The following is a 26877-nucleotide window of genomic DNA, read 5'->3' as shown; positions in this document are numbered from 1 at the left end:
TCCAATCTACACGGGGAATTAATAAAGCTTCCCCAAAACGCACAAGCTGTGGAGACCAGGTAAAGCGTTAACTTGTGTACAAACTAAAAGAAGGGCTCTCCGACCGAGCGGAGAGAAAAACGCGTGGAGGCATGGGAAAGCGATGCGCTCACGGTCTCGGCCGCCAGCCCCGGGGAGGGGCAGGGGCGCCAGCAGCGCGCCTGGGCCTGCGCATGCGCGCGGGGTCGCGGCGGGGTCGCGGCGGCCTCCGGCACACAACCGTCACCTCCGCGCCGTCTCTCTCCACGGTTACCCAGCTCTCCGCCTCTTCTACCCGCAGCGCTCCCAGGACCATGGCTGATCCTCGCGTGAGGCAGATCAAGATCAAAACCGGCGTAGTGAAACGGTAAGGAGCCGCGAGCAGCTCAGCCGCCATCGCTTCCTCTCCCTCGCCTCATGGCGGCCTGAGAAGCTGGGCGGAGCACAGGCCGGATGCGGGCCCGGAACGCCGGGCCTCAGCTGGGACTCTGCTGCCGGCTGGGACGCTGCGGGGTGGGAACCCGGCGCGCCGAGGGCCCGACCCCGCGGCCCAGGGCACGCCCCTTCCTCTCCTTCTGTCCCGGGGAACCCGACGGAATAGCGGCGGGGGTTGGCCGTAGCCCCGCCCCGCGGGCGCCCGCGGTCGGGGAGGTGGAGGGGTGGTGGCCCGCGATCCGGAGGGGACCCGGGACCGGGAGGGTGGGCTGGGCTTTGGGCCTGTACCTGGGGTGTGCGCGCGCCCAGGGTGTCCTTGTTGAACGTGATTGGGGCGAGGGGAGCAGAGCTACAATCCATGACCTGCCTTCAGGTGGACGCGAAAGCAGGTTCTAAAGTTTGGGGGAACGCAGAGAGCCCAGCCTTCATCAAGCAAGAGCCTGTGGTGGAGCTCTGTGATCTAACATGGCTGGCGTGACTCTCAGCCTTCTAGAACTGAGGCGCGAACTTGCAGCACACTCATCAAACTTCTGTGGCCTAACTCAGGAAAATTCCCGAAGCTCGCCCCAGAGGCTGTGGATGCTGCCTCAGTAACTATCATGGGTAGAGCAGCCTTGTAATTTACTCTAATTGCTGACTGCTTAGACATATCAGTGCTCTTTAGAACTTTATTGTTCAGTCCCAAGAAGATGAGACTACTTTTGATGAGGCATTCCAAGAAAAGATAATCAGCCTTCTGAAGAAGCAGGTTATTTTGGAGTAGAAATCTGTAATCCTAGCCTACTGGCTTCCTGTTCGTCCACCCTTCTTCCTTTTATCGGTACTCTCACCAGAGGAATGACAAGGCAGAGGGAAGAATAAATTCACTTTTTAAGATAATTGCTTCTCTGTCGTAGCACAGTATCTCACTGTACTTACTGGAAGCTTTCCTTATTAGTAGGCTTTTTTTTTTTTTTTTTAAGGAGATAGTATGGAAATAGTGGAGTCCCTGGGTGGCGCAAATGGTTAAGCACTTACAGCCCACGGACTGATGGTTAGAGAACCCATCCAGAGGTACCTTGGGAGACAGGCCTGTTGATGTGCTTGCAAAAGACCATAGCCTTGAAAACCCTATGAAGCACATTTCTAGAATAAACGTAGGGTTGCCATGTGTTGGAACTGACTCATCGCAGCGAACAACAGTGAGGTAGTACAAGTAGTAATTTGATGCATGGCTTTCCCTGAAGTGAGGCAGCTTGGGTTCAGATCTTTGATTCTGCCATTTATTAGTTATGTATTCTGGAGTATATTCCATTATGCTGTTTGTAAAATGGAGTAAGAACCTACTTAATGCAGTTGTAGCAAGAAACACCCGCTATGCTGTTTAACACAGTATGTGACAAATAGCAGGTGCCCAGTAAATATTAGCTAATTACATGGTTTTATCCCCATTTTACAAATGAGGAAACTGAGGCTTAATGAAGTTAAAAAATATTTTTCCCCCTAAGGTTAGCTGCTAGTTAGTGCAGAACAAGGAAGGAACCCAGATTTCCGATCTGCAACTTTCTACTTAAGCTACAGTGTTCTAATAAAGTTTTTTAAAATTTGTGATAATCGGAGAGGAATTGAGATGTATAATTGAAAATGTAAATAATACACACTGTCAGAGTTCTGTTGTTCACTTGCTAGGATTCCTTTGGTTGTCTCATTTTTAGGAAGTGTATTTGGCAGATGTACCAGGGCATGAATGAGAGTGCTTGGTAGTTCCCATTAGTTACCTATATGACCTTGACATTTCTCAGTCGAATAATCCCATAGTAATCCTATAGTAGTTTATAAAAATTTGTCAGCTTAAGTAGTTGTATGTGTACAATACATATTCTAGAGAAAACATACTCATTTAGATAATTATAAACTAAATTTTTATGCTTCCAGAAACTCTCAAGTATTTATGTAAACTCCTTGAAAATAAAGTTCTGTCTTCAGTTTATTTTTAATAATAGAGCATTATCAGGCTTTAAAGAAAAACATTTTTCATACTTCTATACATTTATCATTTTTCTGAAACCCTTTCATAAATGACTCTCAAATTGTTTATAGATTAATGGAAATGTCTACCACACTTTTTTTTTTTTCGTGGCTTTCCTGTTGACATGTTGGTGTAGACCCAAAAAACCAAACCCATTGCTATCAAGTCGATGCCGACTCGTAGTGACCCTGTAGCTTCCCTGTGTTTACTAAAATGAGATGTGTGTGTATATTTTTTTTCAAAAAAAAACTGAGATTTCTGCTTTAGCTGGTTATTACTCATTTTACCTTGATATATAACAATCTGAGTCTATAAGTATTGTTTCTTACTTTCTCTTCTGTTATTTTCTCCTGAAAATTATTTTACTATAGCTCTTTCCATCTTCTGCCTTAGTATCCTATTTTTAAAAAGAAAAAAAAATAGATGAGGCAGATAATGACAACATATTCATAACTGTTAGTTCTGGGCTTCATTATATTCTCTATATTCATGTTTAAAATTTTTCATAATGAAAAGGTTTTAAAAGATATGCATTTTTCTCTTCAAATTTAGTTTCAAAGGCTTCTTGACCTATTTCATAATTCAGACATGTTCTTGATTTTGAGAAAAGGATTCTATTTATTAGTTTCTTAAAGCAATGGTCTAAAAAACAGCTTCTGCTCAGGCACCTTTTTTTAAGTCAGATGTTCATTTCCCATAGCCTCATTCCTCTTCAGAAGTCATAACCTTTTTTTGGAAGCAGATATTTAAAGTCATCATTCATGTACCCATATCCTTTAGTTTTCTCTCCAGGAATTGAGAGCCACTGGAAATATATTTTAGGTTTCTGTCCTAAAGTTCAGTTTGGGTAAGCTATATTAGGGAGAGTGAATTCTTAGAGTTTAATATCTAATCAGATCTGCTGGAATGTTTCAAGTGATCCATAAGTTCCCTGTGGTGAGTCTTAGGAAGGAATCTGGACAGGCAGGTGGAATGTTAGGGGAAGATGGAAACAGGCAATGGTGGTATTTGGCATCAAAGAGCTAAGTCAATGAGTGGAAGATGGCTGTTTCAGCAGATTGGCAAAACGGTGACGGCTTTGTAGTTGACGGCAGCCCACGTTAGATAGTTGGCAGTCCACATTAGAAAGGAAGGTAAAACAAGTTTCAAGGGCAGTATTTTAGGCCCTTAGAAAATAGACAAAAGTCTCATAGTGCCCTAGTTCTAGAAATTTTGTTACCTCACAGGGTAACAAGGCAAAGCATCTGATTTCTGGAAATGGGTTTCAAGAGAATGCTTAGATCACTAGGAATAAGGCAAGAGCCCAGGTACTAGAACTGGTTTATAAGGTAAGAGTCGGACAGGGCTCCTTAAATATCCCCTTCCCAGCAACAGGATTATTTTTCCCGAGGACTAATTTCTGGATATAAAACTAGAGAGATGTGGGCACTAAGGCCTGGATGGGCTATTACACTAGGTTCTTTGGGCCTTTGTTCACGTGCGACTTACTGGAAGTGTTAGTTGGTAGGTTTGGCCTTGGCAGGCCCTTTTTAATGATTTGTGTCCATTTTCCAGGCAGATTATAGAATTACTGATACCCACTTCAGGGTCACATCTAATCTGGCAGCCCTAGCAGGGAGTTACCAAATGTTCCTCCCATTTTCTTTTTCTCCAGTGCAGACTGTGAAATCCCTATTTTTTGATACTTCATTGACGTCAGTGATCCTAGTTTGCCTGGGACTGAGGGGTTTCCTTGATGCAGAATCTTCAGTGCTAAAACAGGGAAAGTCCCAGGCAGACCAAGATAATTGATCACCTCTTCTGGAACTAGTTAACATAGCTGTATTTTGTGTGTGCCGTGCTTTATTTGGAGGTTTTTTGCTGATAGTACAACTGTGAGTTGAACGTTGCACCTTACTTAAAATTTAAATGCCTGCTGAAAATATGAATAATTGCCAGAGTAGCTTTTTTTCCTTTATTATTTTAGATTGTTCGTGATTTAGAAAGTAATTTTCGCTGAAGCAGAAGAAAATATGGATTGATGTTTCTTAAATGTTGACGTGGTATTTCAGTGGAATGACTTATGTCCACCTTAAGTTTCCAAGTAGGATTTATAAAAAACAAGTTTTTAAGTAGATGTGTGGTAAATTCAAGAATTCTTGTGTCATTCATATATCCATATTGTTTGGTTTTGAAAGGTATGCTGCAGGAAACATGCTTTCATCCTTTTAACATAAAAGTTTACTTAATGACTTTAAACACAACTTAATTTCAATAAAGCCTACTAAACTAACCCACTGGTGACTGAATTGATTGATTAAAAATACTTTCTTGAATCTATCTTCTTATAGCCATTTTAGATTGGTAATGGCTTAAAATCTAATGTGAACAAAAAATGTTAGGGCATTGGAAATAGCACTGACATTGGCCCATAGTTTCCCTCTGATTAAATGAAAGTGACACCAGTAGATTAGAATGAGACTAGGACAATTCACATTGCAATTGTGTTAGTTTAACTTTAACAATCTTTTAACACTCTTGTTTAAATGTAGCTGACATACCATAATTACAGATCTACAAACCTTGATTATAGAATTTTATATCACGAACCTGTGGGGAAATTGTATTGGTTTTGTTTTTTTTTTAAATAAAGCAAGCACCTTTCCCAAACTGTGGCATCTTCCCAAGATTGTTTAGGCCTACACCTCTGATATACAGCTGCATATGGTACTTATACAATGTACAGTAGGCATAAAAACAACATGAAAGATTAGTAATATCTCCACATTATTAGTTGAATATATATTATACTGGCATAAAAGTGAAAAATGCAAATGACAAATATACTTACATAGATGTAAAGCTGTCCTCCTTAGCTTTAGCTGTTTACATACTTCCCATATTTAAAGTAATGATGGATAGAAGTGTAGTGGGCAGTATCTGGGAGAGGTTAAGGACATAGCCTTGTAAATTATTCCTGTGAGCTTTGCTAGCTTTGTTCTCTTCATTTCTCTTCTCTCCCCCACCATATACCTTGACTGAATTAAAGTAAATTCATGTAGAGTGGGTGGCTTCCTGTCTTGAAATTTAGCCAACTCTTTTGGAATTTCTGTAAAGGAGCCCTGATGACACAGTGAAGTGCTCGGCTGCTAACGGAAAGACAGGCAGTTTGAACCCACCAGCCACTCAATCGGAGAAAGATGTGGCGGTCTGCTTCTGTAAAGATTTATAGCTTTGGAAACCCTGTGGGGCAGTTCTACTCTGTCCTGTAGGGTTGCTATGAGTCAGAATCAACTCAATGGCAATGGGTTTGGTTTGGTTTGGGTTTTGGAATTTCTGTAATTTATCAGGTTCTCCAAAGTGGTGGTCAGATGCAGTGTCAAAGTTGATTGCAGATGGTCAGCTCTTCGTCACCTTCTGCCAACTACTTGGAGCTACACAGCTGGCAACCAGATGTCTCTCCAAGCTGGAAAGGGAGAAAGCTGAAGCCACTCATGACCATGCTTTTCCCAACACGAGCTATGCTGTTCTGTGAGTTGAATGTGAAAATGAAAGATCTCTGCCCTTTCTTGTGTGTGTTTTCATCACAGCTTTTTGTTTGGTAGGAAATTTTAAAAATCTGTGGTAAACAAGGTTGGAAACTTCTGTTAATGTGGCAGTCCAGATCCCTTATAATGTAAGTACTTAGACATGTGATCTATCTAGTCCAGTATTCCATTTCCAATAATACACTTATAGAAGAACGTAATAATGTCCCATTGTGATGTTGTTATGTGCCCACATAGTGCACAGTTTTTTAAATAACTTGTCACACATTTAACTGATCCAGAGATCACTTGCTTAGTGGCCTCACTTTCTCAGAACCTACATCCTGTTGTCATTGAATCACCTGGTATGGCATTGGCACATAATAAATCCTCAACAAATGTCTTTGTAGTGAACAAATGAATGAAACCTTCCTCTATAAGGATTTTGAACTTGACCTAATAAGCAGTTCGGAGCTATTGAATCAATCACTGTATTACAAAATAATAGAGTCTATAAGAAAAAAAAATAGTTATTATTTATTCTTGGAATTAGATGAAATCCTAGGCTCCACTTTCGACTTATTATGTATGTGATCTGGGCAAATTACTTAACCTTTAAAGCTTCAGTTTTTGTGTGAGAGACTGATTTGTAAACTTTCACTTAAAGCACAATAACAATTAAAAAAAAAAGCCTCGGTTTTCTTACTTGGAAAATGAGGTTAATGATAGTACCTTTCTCCTATTGTTGTTACAGAATTAAATAAGGTAGTTAATGTAAAATAGCCCAAATGCCTGATACGTAGTATAAGTGTTCATTGTATGTTAACCATTGTCATTGTTATTTGGAGCCCTGATGGCACAGTGGTTAAAGTGCTTGGCTGCTAATCGAAAGGTTGGTGGTTTGAACCCACCAGCCACTATGTGGCAGAAAGATGTGGCAGTCTGCCTTAGTAAAGATTTATAGCTTTGGAAATCCTGTGGGGCAGTTCTGCTTTGTCTTATAGGGTCTCTGTGAGTCGGAATCGACTGGAGGCAGTGGGTTGTACTGTCATTGTTATCTTTAGCATTGTCATTATTCTTTTTTTTGTTTTAAATATTATGTTTTAGGTGAAAGATTACACAGCAAATTAGATTTCCATTCAACAACTGATACACAAATTGTTCTGTAACATTGGTTACAGTCCCCACAATGTATCAGACTCTCACCATTTCCACCCTGCCTGCCCCGTTTTCATCAGTCCAGTTTCCCTGCCACTCCTTGCCTCCTCATCTTTGATTTTGGGTAAATGTTGACATTTGGTCTCATATAGTTATTGTTTAAGAGGAGCACATTCCTTATGGGTATTATTGTTTATTTTATAGGCCAGTCTATTATTTGGCTGAATGGCGACCTCCCGGAGTGGCTTCAGTTCCAGGTTAAAAGGGTGTCTTAGGGCAATAGCCTCAGGGGTCCTGTAGTCTCTATTAGTCCAGTAAGTCTGTCCTTTTTTATGAATTTGAGTTTTGTTCTACATTTCTCCCCCTGGTCAGAATAGTCAGTAGTGGTAGCTGGGCACAATCTAGTTCTTCTGGTCGCAGGCTAGAAGAAGCTCTGATTCTCGTGGGACGTTAGTCTTGTGGACTACTTTCTTCCTTGAGTCTTGGATTTCCTTTACTGTCCTTCGTTCTAGATGGGAAGAGACCAATAGGTGTATCTTAGATGGTGGGACTGGGTAGATGGTCATTTGCAGCCTTTTAAAACTCTAGACACTATTCATCAAGCTAGGATGTAGAGCATCATCTTTATGAGTAAGTTTTAGCATCATCATTATTCTTTTTCTGTAGAGGTGTAAACAGTGTGGGTGAAGGCATAAGGATGAGTGATTGATTACTGACCCAAGAAAAACACTGGAACTTGCTTTCTTTTAAATTGTGATAAAAGCTCGCTTTTTAGTTGTTTGTCATGTACACTGATTGGCTGTGAAGGGAGAAGGGAAGAGTATGAAACTTGTGTTTTTAAGTAATCTCTAGGACTTTGTGTAATAGCCATCTTTCTATAACTGCTGAGGTAGTGATTCCCTACCCCTAAATCCCAGCAAAATATCTTCTCTGTTTGTATCAGTGACTTTGTCTTTTTAACAGCTTTTAAAAAATACTGTATCAGTATCGTTAACACAATGTACCACGGCCAGTTTCACTTTTTTATCACACTTCCTTTAAGTTTATCGTAGGGAAGAGTAGTCAAGTGAGTTTTGGAGAACCCTTATTCCACAACCTATGAATGATTCACTACAATTATCAGAAGACATTCCTACAATTCTATTGCTAGATTACAGTTATTCCTAAACTGTCCTGGATGTTTTATTTTTAACTGAGTTCCTATCTGTTGTTGAGATCCTTTCATCTGTGTGAAAGAAATATCTTACAGAGCTTAATTTATATATAAATATATGCTCTAACTTAGAGTTTATTTATCTGTAGAGGTTACTGGAGTAACATCTGTTTACTTTTCTCCTAAATAAGTCCTGGCTTCTGAACACTATATGACATGTTTCTAATATGGCATTCATTGCCTGAATAGCCGTATTAGTCTATTTAACCACATTTCTGGTTATTTTTTTGTATTCTGTTTATGCCTTGTATTAGGGCTCCTAACGTTGTCCCTATTTTTTCTTCCATGATCTTTATCATTTTAGACTTTAGGTCTTTGATCCAGTTGGAGTTAGTTTTTATGCATGGTATGAGGTATGGGTCCTGCTTCATTTTTTTGCAGATGGATATCCAGTTATGCCAGTATCATTTCTTAAAAAGACTATTTTTTCCCCAATTAACTGACCCTGGGCCTTTGTCAAATATCAGCTGCTCATATGTGGATGGATTTATATCTGGGTTCTCAATTCTGATCCATTGGTCTGTGGGTCTTGTTGTACCAGTATCTGGTTATTTTTTTGAAACCATGAAACTTTTGAAGATCTATATATCTGCTGAAGTATATTTGAATTTAAGTTGCTAGTATGGTATTGTAATTTTGATCTCCAGACCCTAGAGTGTTAAGTTCTAAGGACTCTGCATTATATTAAGGTATGCAAAAATTTTCTTAAGGACAAGCAGTTCTCATCTTTTCAGGGACCAGAGGGATGGTGTCTAATACTGTGCTTTTCACAAAATAGACATTTGACACCTATTTGTTAAATGAGTTGAGGAATAAAGGAAACTAGAAAAGAGGTCAATTACAAGAGGGGTTCTGAACAGCTCAAGAGTCTAGAAATAGAAGTTAGCTTTATAACTAAAAGTGAGAGACTTTGAGATGGGAAAAAGTTGATGAGTATTCTAGTTAAATTCAAAAGAGAAACAAAACAACTCTAAGTAATCACAGTCCTGAAATAGAGACTTTTTTAGCATAATATTTGTACTAGCTAGAGAAATAAGAGCTAAGAAAACACATTTATAGCAAGGATTTGTTTTTTAAAATGCTAACAACATTATGGAATTTTTTTTTTAACTAGGAAGGAGACTACTCTACTGCAGAAAGTGGCACAGTGGTTAAGTGCTCAGCTGCTAACTGAAAAGTTCCAACCCACCAGTGGCTCCACAGGAGAAAAGACCTTGCTACGTGCTCCTGTAAAGATTTCAGCCTAGGAATCCTTATGGGGCAGATCTGCTCTCTCATATAGGGTTGCTGTGCATCAGAATTGAGGGCACATAGCAACAACACCAAAGTTAGATCAAAAAAGATTTTGTAGTTTACCTAGAATTAAGCAGAACATGGTCTTTGATTCTAGTTGAACAGACGTGTGTATGTGTGTGTGTGTGTGTGTGTGTGTGTAACAGCCTATTGTTAAGTTACTCAAGTAAATAAAAAAAAAGAAATTGCCATGGAGTTGATTCTCATGGTGACCCCATGAGTGTCAAAGTAGAGCTGTGCTGTGTAAGGTTTTCAAAAGCTGATTTTTCAGAAGTAGATCACCAAGCTTTTCTTCCAAGGCACGTCTGGGTAGACTTGAACTTCCAGTCTTTTAGTTAGCTGCCATGTGCATTAACTGTTCGTACAACCAGAATGTGAGAGTCTATTTAATCACATTTCTGGTTATTTTTTTGAAACCTAAGAAAGAATAGGGATGTAGGTAAGTTGGAATCTCATTATGGGTGATAGGTGGTATTGCAGGGAAATTTAAAATAGAAAAGTTTTGGTCCTAGTATTCTTTTAGGTTATGGAGTGTATATGTATATGAACATTTATTCGTAGAACTTCAGGTATCACTTTATGTGAATATTTTTTTCCTTTTCCCCCAGTATTTATGTGAATTTTTAATCATCACCTTTCTCCTAAGCTTTAGGCCCATTTTAAAGTATTGACTGAGGCCCAGTGCCCTTATTTTAGTAACGTCTGGTTTTAAATCCAGTAATTCTGAAACTAAACTAATTACCTTTTCATATCTGATCTCCTTATCTGTCTTCTTTTATAAAAATAGAAGAAGAAATAATTCAGGTATAAAAAAAATCTAGAGAGAACTTAATAAACCTGTTATGAAACATTACAGATACATTTGAAGCCCCCTAAATGCCATGAGTCCATTTCTCTCCCTCTTCCTCTGGAAATAAGCATTTTTCTGAATTTGGCCTTTATCATTTCTTTGCATGTTTTTATATTTTATTATGTGTGTAAATATATATATAGTTGCTATAAATCGGAATTGACTCGGTGGTGGGCTTGGTTTTGGTATACATAAACCATATCACAGCATTTTTCTCTACATTTAATGAGTTTATATAACATAAATTATGTCAGGAAGAATACATAGGAAACTGATCATATTGATCTCTCTTGAGAGAGAAGCTATATAACCAGAGGACAGGGATGGGAAGAAATATCTTATAATTTTGAATTATGTTTATCTATCAAAGTGTAAATTAATTAAAATTTTGAAAAATTCTACTGTCATACTATAGGAATCTTCATATAACTTGCTTTTTGTGCATATTTTTGTTTTTTAGGTTTATTTATGTTGGAAGATATAGCTCTAATTCATTTTCTTACATGAATGTACAAGTTTATTTTTTCATGCATATGTGGTTGGATATTTAGTGTTCTCCCTCCCTTCCTCCCTCTCCCCTCCAAGTTTTTCACTTTTACAAATGGTGCTACAGTGTATGTTGTGATAAATGGCTCCTAATACACACATGCACGAATTAACATAAGGCAGAATTTCCCCAAGAGGGGGTCATGTATGGATTACAGATGTATGGAGGAATGGCCTTCAGGACAGCCCAGTATAGCCAACATCAGCCATGGGATATATGGGATATATGGAAGAAGAGCGTTTAGTCACTGGAAACAGCAAATAAAGACTTGAAAGAACAAGCTTGACTTGTTTGAGGAACAGCAACCAAGTGAGAGAGTAGGAGGGTTTCTTAGTTATGTAGTGCTGCTATAATAGAAATACCACAAATAGGTGTGGCTTTAACAAACAAATTTATTTTCTCACAGTATAGGAAGCTAGAAGTCTGAATTCAGACTGAATGCAGAAGCAGATAGGAGAATCCAGCGGCTTTTATTAATCCAGACATTTAAAAGATTTGCAAAAATGTGAAACAGTGCCATTCTTTTCACTAAATTTTATTTTGGTTTTGGAAAATAAATAAATAAATGTTTTTAAATTTTCTCAGTTTTAATTTCTAATGCAGTGAATATTAACAGATATAATTCACATAAACAAAGCTCCTTGGAGATCCTCAGAAATTTTTAAGAGTACACAGGTGTTTCGAGACCAAGGAGTTTGAGAACTGCTGCACTAAAACAATAATTCTCAAACTTCATTACATAAAAGAATCAACCTGAGTACTTTTGAAAAATGCAGTTACCCAGCTGTACTCCCTAAGATTCTAATCTGTAGGTCTAAAACAGGATCCAGGATGTGTATGTTATGCAAGCCTCTCTGTGATTTCTTTGCCCGTGTTCTTCTAACCGTGCTTTGAAGCATTGCACAAGTCTGTGAGCACCTGGAAGTGCCAGGTTTTTATTCATCTTTGTACCTCTAGCATGCTGTCTGGTATGTAGTAGGTACTCAACAGTGTTTGTTGAATGAATATATGGGAGTTTAAGGGCTGAGTTGGGATTCAGGTGAGGCCGTGCAATATATTTTCTTGTTTGGAATGGAGAATTTAAATCAGGATGACTAAAAGTGACTCTTAGATGATTTGAAAAAGGAGACAGAATTTTGAATTGATTTTGGCTAACTCTAATAAATATTTATATTATTGGTGAATCAAGTGCTTCACATATGTGTTGGTGTTAGCTGCTGTCGAGTCAGTTCCAACTGATAGTGACCTGTGTACATTGCTTGGTTCTGTGCCATTCTCACAGTCACTATGTTTGAGCCCATTGTTGCAGCCACTGTGTCAGTCCATCTCATTGAGGGTCTTCATTGTTTTACTGACCCTCTACTTTACCAAGTATGATGTCCTTCTGCAGGGACTGGTCCCTCTTGATAACATGTCCAAAGTACGTGAGATGAAGTCTTGCCACTCTCACGTCTAAGGAGCATTCTGGCTGTACTTCCCTCAAGACAGATTTGTTTGTTCTTCTGGAAGTCCATGGTGCACTCAGTATTCTTTGCCAACACCGTAATTCAAATGCATCAGTTCTGCTTTTGCATGCATATAAGGTGATTGAAGATGCCATGGCTTGGGTCAGGTACACCTTAGTCCTTAAGGTGACATCTTTGCTTTTTAACACTTAAAGAGGTCGTTTGCAGCAGATGTGCCCACTGCAATATGTCATTTGGTTTCTTGACTGCTGCTACCATGGGTGTTGATTGTGGATCCAAGTAAAATGAAATCTTGGCAACTTCAGTTTCTCTGTTTATCATGATGTTGCTTCTTGGTCCGCTTGTGAGGATTTTTGTTTTCTTCATATCGGAGTGTAATCCATACTGAAGGATTTGATCCTCATCAGTAAGTACTTTAAGTCTTCTTCACTTTCCGCGAGCAAGGTTGTGTCATTTGCATATCACTCGTTGTTAATGAGTCTTCCTCCAATCCTGATGCTGCGTTCTTTCATATAGTCCAGCTTCTTGGATTATTTGCTCAGCATACAGATTGAATGAGTATAGTGAAAGGATACAACCCTGACACACACCTTTCCTGATTTTAAGCCAGGCAGTATCCCGTTGTTCTGTTTGAACAACTGCCTCTTGGCCTACGTACAGGTCCTGCGTGAGCACAAGTAAGTGTTCTGGAATTCCCATTCTTTATAATGTCATCCGTAATATGTTATGATCCACACAGTCAAATGCTTTTGCGTAGTCAACAAAACACAGGTAAACATCTTTCTGGTATTCTTTGCTTTCAGCCAGGATCCATCAGACATCAGCAGTGATATCTCTGGTTCCACATTCTCTTCTGAACCGGCTTGAATTTCTGGCAGTTCCCTGTCAGTGTACTGCTGCAACCGTTTTTGAATTATTTTCAGCAAATATGTATTTTTTTATTAATGCAGACATATCCCTACAAGTGCTAAAACTGATTTTTTTAGATAGCTTTATGAAATAATTTTTCCAAATACATACTTAATTCATCAAATTACACTGTACTTTTCAACGAATCACTTTTTTTCTGACAGCTGGGATTAATAGTGCTACAAGCTTTTAAAATAGGTGAGCAAACAGTTAAGAATAAAAATTGGGGATTTAAGAAACGGCACTGGGTGGTTAATGAGGAAAGAATCCAGGTTAGTTACCCCAACTGTAATATTTTCTTTCTTTAGACCTTAGTTGCACAGAGTTGGATTAATTTTAACCCTTGGTTTATGCCTCACATTTATTATTGGCCCATACATGGCCCTCTTTTGTTCGTTGTATGCCTGTATTTATTTTTAAACAGTATATTAATATCACGAACCTATCACTTAACACAAGAACTAAAATAGTGATAATAACGTATCTAGTTTTGTACTCCTCCCCCCGTCTGAGGTAAGTACTATTTTTACTTTTTTTGGTAATTGTACTTTAGATGAAGGTTTTCAGAGCAAATTAGTTTCTCATTAAATAATTAATACATATATTGTTTTGTGATATTGGTTGCCAACCACATGACATGTCAACATTCTCCACATGTCGACCTTGGGTTCCCTATTACCAGCTTCCCTGTCCCTTCCTGCCATCTCATCTTTGCCCCTGGGCTTATGTGCCCATTTAGTCTCATTTTGTTTTATGGGCCTGTCTAATCTTTGGGTGAGTGGTGAACCTCAGGAATGACTTCCACAGAGTTAAGAGGGTGTCTGGGGGCCGTATTCTCGGGATTTCTCCGATCTCTATCAGACCAGTAAGTCTTGTCTTTTTTTGTGAGTTAGAATTTTGTTCTACATTTTTCTCCAGCTCTATTCGGGACCCTCTATTGTGATGCCTGTCAGAGCAGTCAATGGTAGTAGCCGGTCACCATCTAGATGTGCTGGACTCAGTTTGGCAGAGGGTGGGGTAGCTGTGGTCCATTAGTCCTTTGGACTAGTCTTTCACTTGTGTCTTTGGTTTTCTTCAGTCTCCCTTGCCCCATACGGAGTGGCACCAGTGAAGTATCTTAGGTGGCTGCTCACAAGTTTTTAAGACCCCAGACGCTACTCACAAAGTAGGATGTAGAACATTATCTTTATAAACTGTGTTATGCCAATTAAGCTAGATGTCCCTAAGACCATGATCCTCAGCCCTCAGCCCAGTAATTCAGGAACTACTATTTTTAATCCTGTGCTTATTATTATCTTGCTTTTTTGTTTTGTACAATTTTATTATTTATCCCTGGGTGGCGCAAATGGCTAAGCACTTGACTACTAGCCAAAAGGTTGGTGTTGCAGACCCACCCAGAACACCTCAGAGGACAGGCATGCCAGTCTGCTTCTGAAAGATCATAGTCTTAAAAACTTAGGGAGCAATTTTCTGCACACGTGGGGTCACCATGAGTAGAAATAGACTCGATAGCAGTCAGTTGTATATTACTGGAAAGTATACTGTTTAGTTTTGTTTTTTACTTTATAAGAAGAGCATCTTCTGGGACTTATTATTTTTCACTGAATGTTATATTGGTAAGATTCATCCATAATTTTACATATTGGTTCAGTACATGTTTTTTGCTTACTGTATAATATTCTGTGAGATAATACCAAAATTATTCATTTTTATTTCAATGCGTATTTGGATTGTTCCAGTTATACGCTGTATTTCTGTGTACATTCTTGTCCATGTCTCTGGTAACGATGTACAGGGTTTCTCTTGGGTATATACCCAGGAATGGAATTGTTGGGTCATAAGGTATATGAATGTCCTGCTTGATAAGATAATGTCAAACTATTTTCCAAAGGGATTGTGCCAACCACATTGTATGAGAGCTCTTTTTATTAATCTACATCCTTATTTTAATTACCTCTTTAAACAAGCATCCCCAAAGATAAGGAGCAAAAGTAAAGGGGTTGTGCTACTCCAGCCCCATAACCACATACTAAATCATCTCCCTTCCTCATGTAAAATAATGTATATGCCTTAGACAACCGAGGGAATATACTTGAGATGGAGGAGGGGGCGGGTGTACATTAACTGTTTGCACCTTTCAGGGACTCCTTCCCATATACACATAGCCCATGTTCTTTCAGGGAAACCACCCTACCTCCAGCTTTAGAAGTGGGACCTTCAATGACTTAAACCAATCTGGTTCTATTTCCCTGGTCACAGAATTTGATTCTGAGGTGGGCACATGATTTAAGCTGATCTAAACAGGGTAAATTTCAGAACTGTTGCTTAGATTTCTGGGGCAGAAGTACTTTCTTCCATGTAATTCTAATAATGGCTGGCAGTGTTCCTTTAGCCCTAGGGCATCTGGCCTTGGAATGAAGTTTGTACTATGGATGGCAGAGTGAAGAGACAAAAAGAAACCGTTCTTGATGATGTTGTTGACCTGTTGAATCAAAATAACTTTGAAGTAGCTCCCCCTCTAGATTTTAGTTACATGAACCAAAGAAGTTCCCGTATTGGTTAAATTTCCGTGAATTGAAATTATGTGACTTTTAATAGAGTACTAATTACATAGACTTAGGGAAACCCTGGTGGCGTAGTGGTTAAGTGCTATGGCTGCTAACCAAAGGGTCAGCAGTTCAAATCCACCAGGCCCTCCTTGGAAACTCTGTGGGGCAGTTCTACTCTGTCCTGTAGGGTCGCTATGAGTTGGAATCGACTCGACAGCACTGGGTTTGGGGTTTTTTTTTGGTTTATAGTAGCTTATAATAACTACTGTAATCCCTAGTTTATGTATACCTTCACCCTAACTGTCAAGCCAGGGACTCAGGAAACAAACTTTCTGATGATCAGTTAATAGACTGAATTGTGTAAGATTTTTCCTGTTGATACAAAACAGGTTAGGGGAAATAGAGCTATAGGCCTTTCATGTGGGTTCTAGATCCACCAGTGCATTTTCCTTGTGGAGGGCAGTAGTGGCTCAGTGGTAGAGTTCTCACCTTCCATTTGGGAGACCCAGGTTCTATTCCCAGCCAGTGCACCTCAAGCACAGCTACCACTGTCAGTGGAGGCTTGTATGTGGCTGTGATGCTGAACAGGTTTCAGTGGAGCTTCCAGACTAAGACAGACTAGGAAGAAAGGCCTGGTGATCTACTTCTAAAAATCAGCCACTGAAAACCCTATGGATTACAATAGTCTGATCCTGTTGTACATGAGGTTGCCATGAGTTGGGGGCAACTTGACAGCAGCTGACAAGAACAATGTGTAATTTAAGGAGTGATTTCCTTTACTGAACTGGTTAGGGATTTTCGTACTTCCATCTTGTCTTTGTTTTTGGTAAATTCTGCTACTGCTTTAGGGCCAGCCTTGACCTGTGTTTCAGTGTCCTATTGAAGTCTCATCCTCTATATCAGAGGTAGGAAAGAGTCTCACCCACTTCTATGGCAAGGACTGCAATAAATTAGCAGGCATTCTTGTTATCCAGGTTGGAATTCTGAATTTTTGTTGTTGTTGTTGTTTAGAAACATAATTATACATAGTATTCAATGGACAGTAATTCATGCACATTGAAATATAATAAATAGAGCTAAATAGGCTTTTGTGTGCAAGCTTATGAAGCTTAACACCACCAAGTATAACATTTTCTTAAGGAAAAAAATGCCTGCTGAGACCTTTAAAAGCCTGATTATAATAAACATCTTTGCAGTTTAACCAGGTTCCTTAATTGAAGAATGCTTGAATTATACAGTGATAACTTGGTTTCATGTTTACCTTAAATTTTTTGTCTGTTACTTTGATGTGATACTGTCAGCCATTAATGTGCCTCTTACTATTCCTGCTTTTGATAGCTCCTACTTATGTCTGTTGCTGCCCATTTTGCAACTGCTAGTCTATGTTGGAAACCCTGGTGGCGTAGTGGTGAAGAATTCGGCTGCTAACCAAAAGGTCGGCAGTCCAGATTCACCAGGCACTCCCTGGAAACCCTATGGGCAGTTCTATTCTGACCTGTAGGGTCGCTATGAGTCGGAATCAACTCGACAGCAATGAGTTTGGTTTTTGTTTTTGTTTTTTTTTAATCTTGGTAGCAGAATGCATACTGTTTTTTGACTTATTCCTGGATAAAAACCAAACCAGCTGCCATCAAGTCAGTTCTAACTTGTGCAAATTGAGATTGTTAGAAGCCTCCTCTCTGATACTGGTTTATGTGGAGTAGAATCTCCATTAAACAAACAAACAAAAAATCCCATTGCCATAGAGTTGATTCTGACTCATCATGACCTCATGTGTTACAGAGTGGAACTGCTTCATAGAGTTTTCTTGGCTGTAATCTTTACAGAAGTAGATTGCGAGGCCTTTCTTCTGTGGTGCCATTTGGTGCATTTGAAATGCCAACCTTCAGGTTACTAGGTAAGCACAAACTGTTTGCACCATTCAGAGACATTAGACTCTCGGTAGCCACCATAATATTGTTCGCTAACATCCACTAACATGTAAGGTCTATGAAGGTAGGGTCACATTGCCAGAGGCCTGGTGCAAAAAAATGCTCTTGGTAAGTATTATGAAATGAATGAATGAACTCTTCTTGACATTTCATATTCCTTCAGGACAGAAAACAGTGTCTTATTTCTTATTCTTCATCTCCTTTTAATACTTAATATATTTGAAAGTACTTTAGAACATTTTTTAAAAATAGGTAATATATGGTATACATGGTAGGAAAATTCCAAAGGTGCAAAAAGAAAATCAATGAAACAGAAATTTCCTGCCCCTGTCCACTAGCGCCCCAGTTTTCGCCTCCAGAAGCCAGTGTTACTACTCATTTTTTTGTGCATATTCCTCCAGAGATTTGTGCATGCACAAGTACTTACATTTATGTCTGTAAAATAAATGATAGTATACTCTCCAGGCACTGTTTTGCACCTTGCATTTCTTGCGCTTCCATGTTAGAACAAATAGAACAGTCTCATACCTTTTAATGGCTGCAGAGTATTCTGTATGGATATGCACAATTTTGTTTTAAAACCAGTCCTCTTTCTGAGCCTTTTTCTTGTTTCCAGTATTTTTGTTGTTTCTGAAAACACTGCGGTGAATTTCTTTGTATGTGTGTAGTTTTACAAATGTGCAAGTATAGCTGTAGAATAAATTCCTACAAGTGGAATTGCTGGCACAAAGGGTATATGTGTTTTAAATCTTGAGACATACTGGCAAGTTGCCCTCCAAAGAGTTCTATTTGTAATTCTACTAATGATTTCATACAGTGTTTTGTTAACATGCAGTACAGCTGCCTTTGGTCTGGAGAGAATTAAACTGTAAAACAGTATAAGACATGGAGATGGCCAGGTATGTTTGGATTTTTTAGGAAGGTACATATTAATTAGGCATACAGGCATGCCAAACTATTTAAATTAATTTTACTTCTGAAAATAGACATAAAGGGAGAAAGTCTTTTCCTCTGGAAACATTAAATTGTAGAGCTGATAACGTACCCCTTAGAGATTCTTAAATATTCTCAAATTCTACTCCCCCACCTCTTTCTTACACACACATGCACGCATGCACGCACACATGAGAAATAGGTAATTTGCTCAGGATTACCCAGCTAATTACTGGTAGAACCTGAACTAAGAAGCTTTCTGCATTACTGCATACTATGTCACTTCACAAATGTGAATTCCTCAGAATGACTTTTCTGTTCTAAATTGTTACATGTTTGTTTTTTAATCTTAGGTTTTATTCAAAACTTGGTTCTTAATATTAGGTTCAGTAAATTCTTTGACCATAAGTTATTTTGCTTTTTTATCATTTGAATTTCAATTTTTAAATAATAAGCTTTTAATATTTCAAAGAATAACCATTGGTTATGCTAGACACTAAGTTTAATAAACAGGCCAGCTTTACTTTGTGAATATTCATTTTACATTCAGTCCTGCATTAGTGCTTTGATGACCTTGATCTAACATACAGGAGGTCTTGCATGTGAATTACTTCGGCTTCTGAGAAGATTCATCTTGATTTCTCCCTGTTGGAGAAATTTTGGACAGTACTTTTCTTATTCTTGAAAATAACAAGCTAAAAACAGGTTAGATGTACATATGTGCTAAACAGCTTCTTTAGAATACAGTCCTAAAAGGAGAAAACATTTTTCATATCTAAATCTACAACACAAAAATCTAAAATCTGAACAAAAATACAAGTCTCAAACACTATTGCCGAAGTATCTATTTGGCCAAATAGACTAATAAGAACCAGGAAAAACTTTAAAAGACCAATAGCACCTTGCTAGCTCATTGCTAATAAAGACTAATAGGTACTTAAACTGATGAAAGTGATTCAGACAACAACATATTAACCCCCTACTGTGCCCTGTTTTAAGCTGTTAATAGACATTAGCCTTTTAAAGAAAGACTAACACTTTTAGATTCGTTTACTAAGCTTTTGATACATTAGTGAACTGTTACAGCCACTTCCTATTTCTGATCTTTATAGCTCAGTGGATTTTCCAGAATACTTTTGAGAAATGCTAACTTCTCTAAAAGTTTAGATTCTTTAACAGTTTGTAATGTAATAAATCATTTTATATTACATCTTGATAAAGTAACTAAATTTTTACTAAAATGTAGACGTTATATAGGAAGATGAAATTCAGATGTCGTTTTCAATGACAGAGAATGTTATTTGTACTGAAAGTAATGGTTCTTAGATTTGATTTTTTTTTTTGAATTACATATGAGGCTAGAATTTTTTCGGTCTTTTAAATAATATCTATAAAATTATAAGTAATTATTTTCCAGAAATAAATCTGATTCATAAAAGTTTTACCTATAGGTTTATGTATGTAGAGGAGGAAGGGTTTAAACAGTGTAATTTCCTTAAAAGTGTAGTAAATAAACTTTAATGCTGGCTCCCTACAAATTAGGATAATAACTTAAATTTTGTTCACGTGCATTGCCTTTATCCACTTCTTTAGAGAAGAGATTAGTGAATAGTCTTTGGATGGTTTATGTTTTCAAAGTAATTCCAAATATAAAGCTAAAGAGATTTGACTTGGTTTTTGAAACAATTTTTTCTTGAAGAAGCTGACTGCATGATGTAAGTAAATGCTGAGGAATATGGTAACTACATTAAATATTGTTACGATGTATGTGATTTGGATAAATTAAATTTTTACAAAAACATCGGGGCTTTGATAGTTCTTTCAAGTAGAAGCATAAGCATAGTAACTACCTCTGTGGTCTAGATGAATAATACATACACAAAGTGCATTTCTATTGTTTCTCATTTCCACTGAAAACCAAGAAAAAAAATGAAGCAAAATATTTATGAAAGATTGTCTTATACTGTTTGTGGATTTATTGTTTTGATTACCAAGTTAACATCTGGAAGGCGGATTGAGGTATGGGAGTTGAGTTTGTTGCTGAACGGTAGTAATTAACTTGAGAGGTAGTACAGGAGCATTGTTTTTTTTGTTTGCTATGACCAGTCTTTTTGATTGATATTCGCTTAGCCTGGAATAGATGCTTTCTATAAAGTTAAAATAAGGTAAATTAATTTTTCGTATTGTTTTAGTACTCTTAATATAAATGTTGTTAACACATGATATATTCCAACACATGATGTAGCCTATCTTAACATTCCTTAATGTTGGATGTTCAGATTTATACTCATTGTGAAAATTCAGACTAGTGACTTCTTTATCTTACAGAATTTTATTTTTAATTGTGGTAGAATATATATAACAAAACATTTGCTGCTTCAGTCATTTTTACTTGTACAATTCTTGGATGAAATTTTGAAATGTAATACTGCCTTTAGAATACAGTTATACTTAAACTAAGTTTGTGATCTAAGTTAAATTCATAGCAGAAAACAGTAAAATAATCTTGATTGGCAAGTTCAACATATCTCTAAAGGTTGAAATTTCTTGTTGAAAATCAAATGAACAAAAAGCTGTTCACCCTTCATACGCAGGCATTTACTACCATTGAAAGAAAGGTGATCAGTAAACTTCTGAATTATAAATACTGTACAAAGTACTGCTTTGAAACCAATGAGTGATGGGAAAATGCTGAAAAGGGAAAGGCAGTCATATATCACTTTTATAATTGATTTGTAGAATGCTAATGCCTTCTGTTTCAAAAATTTCTCTTCTTTCCACCTTGCCCCTAGCTTTAGTTTCCTTTTGCATATTTTGGCAACATAAAAAGGCATGACAATAGCAATGTTAGTTGATATTTATTGAGCTTTCTCTGTGTGCAGTACATTAGCCAAACACTTCATGTGTATGTCTTTCAACCCTCTCAGTACTGATGTGAAGTAGTAGGTGCAGTACCGTTTTTAAGATGATGACATTGAGTGTAAGTAATTTGCCCACAGTTGTGACAATCAAACTTGTCTCTAACCACAAAAACCAAACGCGTTGCTGTTCCCACCCATAGCAACCCAAATACCCCCTGGGGGCAAAATTGCCCCTGGTTGAAAACCACTAGGATTAGGGAAGGCTCATCACCCATCATCATCATCTTGATCTTGGGATTTGAGGCCAAATAGAAGTCGCATTCTAGGTAGAACCCTATATATGAAAACAGAGAAGTGTGAATCAGTATGTTACATTTAAGAGTCAGTAAAATGTTTGTAATGGCTGGAGTATTTAGGCTTTGTGGTGGTGGGGAGTTGGTAGGATATGAGGTTGACAAAATAAAGTGAAGACTCAATTGTGTATGCCATACTAAACTAAGAAGTGTGGATTTTTTTTTTCTATACCTAATAGGGAGCCATCAGAGGTTTGTAGGCTAGTGACACAACCTGAGTGATCCACACAGTATTTAATTGCCACTTTGTTTCTTTGTATCTTCCAAAGAGTGTTAAGGTATTTGAGGCAGAGATCATGTCTCTTCTCGTTCACTATTTTATCCCCAGTGCCTACCACAATACCTGACACAAACTTGTGAAATATGAGGGACAAAAATAGGAAATTTAGAGGTCTGAAAACTCTCAGAAGAGGTTGTGGTAGCCATGAGAATGGGCCTTGAAGACCTCCATACCCAGAGAACCTGGACCTAGAAGACCTCCGTACATGTAGAGCCTGGGCCTTGAAGACTGGGCCTTGAAGACTACACTCCCTGTAGTCAACCTAGGGCCCCAGCTGCTGGGCTGTGAAATCCATTACTACATTTTCCTCAATTCCCTGCTTCCCATGAGCTGCTGCCAGTTAGTGACGCAGCACAGCAGGGATATTAAGGCAGGCCTTTTCTTGGGAGACATTGGATTTTTCTGACATCTCACTTTGGCCTGAGGACTCCCCAGCAGCCTTGCCATAATTTTCTTAGACTAAATAGTGGCCTAGCATGTGTCCCCCTAACCTTTCCTCCCTCTTTGCTTCACTCAGGGTCAGACTTGCATTGTGATCTGATGACTCTCATTGCCTTCTCTGGCTCCCTCCTTATTTTGTCTCTTATGGGCATTTCCCCTAATAAAATCTTTGCAAATTTAATCCCATCTTGGTGTCTGCTTCTCTATAGATCTAGCACAGAGATTAAATGACTTTCAAAAGAGCACACAGATGCTAAGTGACAAAGTAGGTTGTGTAATCCAGAATTTAAGTCTCTCAGTCCATGCTCTCCTTTAGTAAGGCAGTAACTTTTGACATTGGCATTTATTTCTCCTAATCAGCATTTCTAGCCTAATGGTGTGATAAAACACCTTAATTTCAATTATCAAATCTTTAAGAATCTTAGGCTATTCCAGATTTCAGCCCAGTTAAGAATTTCCTGACTATTGATTACCATGTTTATGAAAGATGGCATGGGGTGGGAAAGATGCAGTCTTTCAATTCCCACAGCTACCACTCTTGTTTAGGCCACCATCGTCATCTCTCTTCTGGGTTGTTGCCATGCCAGCCTTGTCTGCCTAGCTTCTCTGTTACATTCTCCATATTGTAGCCATAGTGATCTTTTTAAAAGGCAAGTATGATATGTCACTCACCTGATTTGACTGTCAAATACATTTAGGAAAAATCCAGATTCTTTAATATGACTTTATAAGATTATAATCTGGCCCCTGCTCTCTTGTTCATCTTTCTGTTTTGCAGCTTTCCCCCTCCACACTCAGTGAACCAGCCTTACTTAAAATTTCAAGCCAGCTTTCCATGGTGCTTTAGAATTTTACATGCTTTTATTAGTAACTAGAATGCTGCCTCCCTGTTTGCTGTTTGTACCATACCCCTCTTAATTTCTATTCATCCATCAAATATTAACTTTGAACTCAGTATCTTAGGAAGGCCTTCCTTAATAGACCCTTACAACCATTGTATTTGGCTTTGCTTTGGAAGACAATCTCCTCAAAAGATAGTGATCCCATAGGACAGAGTAGAACTGCCCCATAGGGCCATTATAGTCTTATTTGGACAACTAGGCTTCTAGTTGTGGAATTCTTTAGTGTCTTTTTTTTTTTTTTTTAAACCCCCACGTCAACCCATTGCCATTGAGTCAATTCCAACTCATAGTGACGCTATAGGACAGCATAGAACTGCTCCATGGGTTTCTAAGGCTGTAATCTTTATGGAAGCAGACTGCTACATCTTTCTCCTGCAAAGTGGCTAGTGGGTTGGAACCACTGACCTTTTGGTTAGCAGCTGAGTGCTTAACCACTGCTCCACCAAGGCTTCTTTTAAGGCCTCCAGGAAGCCTTTTACTTGCTAATATGGTTCAAAGGAGGAAAATATGAGATGAGAACTTGATGAATAGTTAAGATAGGTATTTATTTCTATGGGAAGAATCAAAGTATATTTCTGCTTCTTGGTCTTGTTAACAATGCAGGTAACATCAAGCTCATATTTAACTGTCTGTATGGAAGAGCAGTAATGGTGGGTCTCTTGGCTTTGAAATGTTGATTTTTAAAGGTTTGGTAGTTCATTTCCCTGGTGTGTGTTTGTGGAGGGAGGAGTGTTGCAGCCAAAGATGACCATCCTTCTTTATAGAGCGTTGTATTTCAAACTTCTTCAGCCTGACTCAAAGTAAGAAATATATATTATTTTACACCATGATATAGTATACTAATCCATATACATATATAAAATGCAAACGGAACTTCAGTGAGATATTCCCTGTTTTTACTACTTATGATGCACTCTGATACTCTCGATTCAGTTCTGTGCTATTCCATTAAAACAGAGCTGATCACATCCCGCTAAATTGACATAATGAGTCATGGATTACAACACTGATTAATGGGTTACAACCAGTGGTTTAAAAACCAGTTGCCATGGAGTTAATTCCAACTCACTCCTATAGAAATAGCTTATGAATGTTTTTTTAAACTGGCCACCTCAACAAGCAAAAACAGTTAAAGCCAAATGGGAGCCAGTAGGTAGGGAGAGGAGATGACTAACAGTTACTGAATAAATATTATTATGCAGCATTGGATAAGGAACTGGTTTTTATTCACTATGATGTTGTATGGTGGTCTTCCTGTTTTTCACAAGGAAGCTGAGACTCAGGCAATAACTTGGTTAAAGCTATATAGATAGCTAGGGTCAAACTAAGATATGAACCCATGCAACTTAGTTGGCCTAATTCCAAAGCCCATGCATTTGTTCCTTGTCACTGGGTCTCCCAAGCAAGTATACATGCTAAACTTTTAAAAGGGAATTAGTAACATTTAGGTGTCATCAAAATTTTATAGTGGAAAGTAACAATAAAAAGCCCTGTTAAATGTGAGTTGAGACAGGCATAAATATTGGCAGTTAATAATAGATTATATTGACTTTTCAGAAAGCTTAAGTTCTTCTTGCCTCTGCTCATCCAAAAGGTAGAGGTAATATCCTTAAGGCTGAGATAGGTGGGGTTTTCTTGTTGATAAGGTAAGTGAAATGTTCAGAGGCTTTACTACTGCACCAGAGCAGATAATAAGGCAATTAGAACTGTTAAATTGATGAAACACCAGACTGGGATGAATTATATCACAAATTGCAAAGAAACGAGATTTTACGGCAACTTTTGAGACCTAAAGACTAAAGATATATTAGTAAAGGGAAGGAAAATTGATAGTTAAAGTGCTAGATTTATTGACCTGAAAAATCCAAACTTTAAACTTTTTAGGGCTTAGTCTTAGAGTATAATTTATCACCTTGGTAAATAAGTAGAAAAAACTATCATTCTATGCTGATGGCTTAATTTTCTCTATTAATAAAATGAATGTGTTTCTTTTTTCCATTTTTTGAGCTGGACCATACCCTAGGGATCATCTTGCTCCAAACCCCTCATTTTACCAGTGATGAACCTGAGACCTAGAGAAATAAAGCAATTTACTCAAGATCACGTTATAAAAACCAAAAAAGCCCATTGCCATTGAGTCAATTCCAACTCCTAGTGACCCTATAGGGTAGGTTAGAACTGCCCCATATGATTTCCAAGGAGCGGCTGGTGAATTCAAATTGCCAAGCTTTTGGTTAGCAGCTGTAGCTCACCATAGCTCTTAACCACTGGGCCAGCTGGCCTAGAACCCGGATCACCTGACATTTATTCCAGTGGCTTAACTTTTCTGTCTGTAGATTTCTGTCTCTAGATCTTGTACCCTGCAACTTCGCTGAATTTGTTAGCTGTAGTAGCTTTCTCAGAAACCTTGGCGGTGTAGTGGTTGAGTGCTATGGCTGCTAACCAAAAAAAAAAAAAGGTTAGCAGTTCAAATTTCTTGTGGATTCTTTGGAATTTTCTATATATAGTATAATGGCATCTGAGAATAGAAATAGTTTACTTCTTTTCTGATTGGATGACTTTTGTTTCTTTTTATTGTCTAATTGTTCTGTCTAGGACTTGCAGTACAATGTTGAATAGGAGTGGTGAACATGGGCATCCTTCTCTTATTTCTGATTTTACGTCGAAAGCTTTCAGTCTTTCACAAAAGTGTGGTATTTGCTGTGGATTTTTCATAAATGCCCTTTATCATGTTGAGAAATTTCCCTTCTATTCCTAGTTTGTCAAGTGCTTTTATCATGAAAATGTGTTGCATTTTGTTAAATGCCTTTTCTGCATTAATGAAGATGATCATATGTTTTTTCCTTCATTCTGTTAGTGTGGTGTATTACATTGATTGATTGTACTTTGTTGAACCATCCTAACATTCCTGGAATAAAAGCAACTTGGACTTGGTGTATAATACTTTTAATATGGTGTTGGATTTAGATTGCTAGTATTTTATTGAGGATTTTTTCACCTATGTTCATAAGGCATATTGATCTATACAGTTTGCTTTTCTTGTGTCTTTATACGGCTTAGGTATCAGGGCAGTACTGTCTTCATAGAATGAGTTAGGAAGTGTTCCCTCCTCCTCTATTTTTGGAAGACTTTGAGAAGAATTGGTGCTAATTCTTCTTAAAATGTTTGGTAAAATTCACCAATGAAACCATCTGGACCTAGCCTTTTCCTGTTGGGAGGCTTTT

General features: G+C 38.1%; 1 protein-coding gene across 1 annotated transcript in view; it reads left to right on the top strand.

Moving 5' to 3' along the window:
- The first annotated feature begins 218 nt into the window (after positions 1-218).
- The window catches only part of TBCA (tubulin folding cofactor A), an 87880-nt gene continuing 61221 nt past the window's right edge, over positions 219-26877 (top strand). Inside the window, exon 1 of the mRNA XM_010588233.3 lies at positions 219-385. Within this exon, the coding sequence (XP_010586535.1) occupies positions 333-385 (53 nt within the window). The 5' untranslated portion in view covers positions 219-332. The remainder of the gene's footprint in view (positions 386-26877) is intronic.

Source organism: Loxodonta africana, chromosome 2 (genome assembly GCF_030014295.1).
Source record: "Loxodonta africana isolate mLoxAfr1 chromosome 2, mLoxAfr1.hap2, whole genome shotgun sequence".
Classification (NCBI taxonomy): domain Eukaryota; kingdom Metazoa; phylum Chordata; class Mammalia; order Proboscidea; family Elephantidae; genus Loxodonta; species Loxodonta africana.
This window is presented reverse-complemented; position numbering and strand designations above follow the sequence as displayed.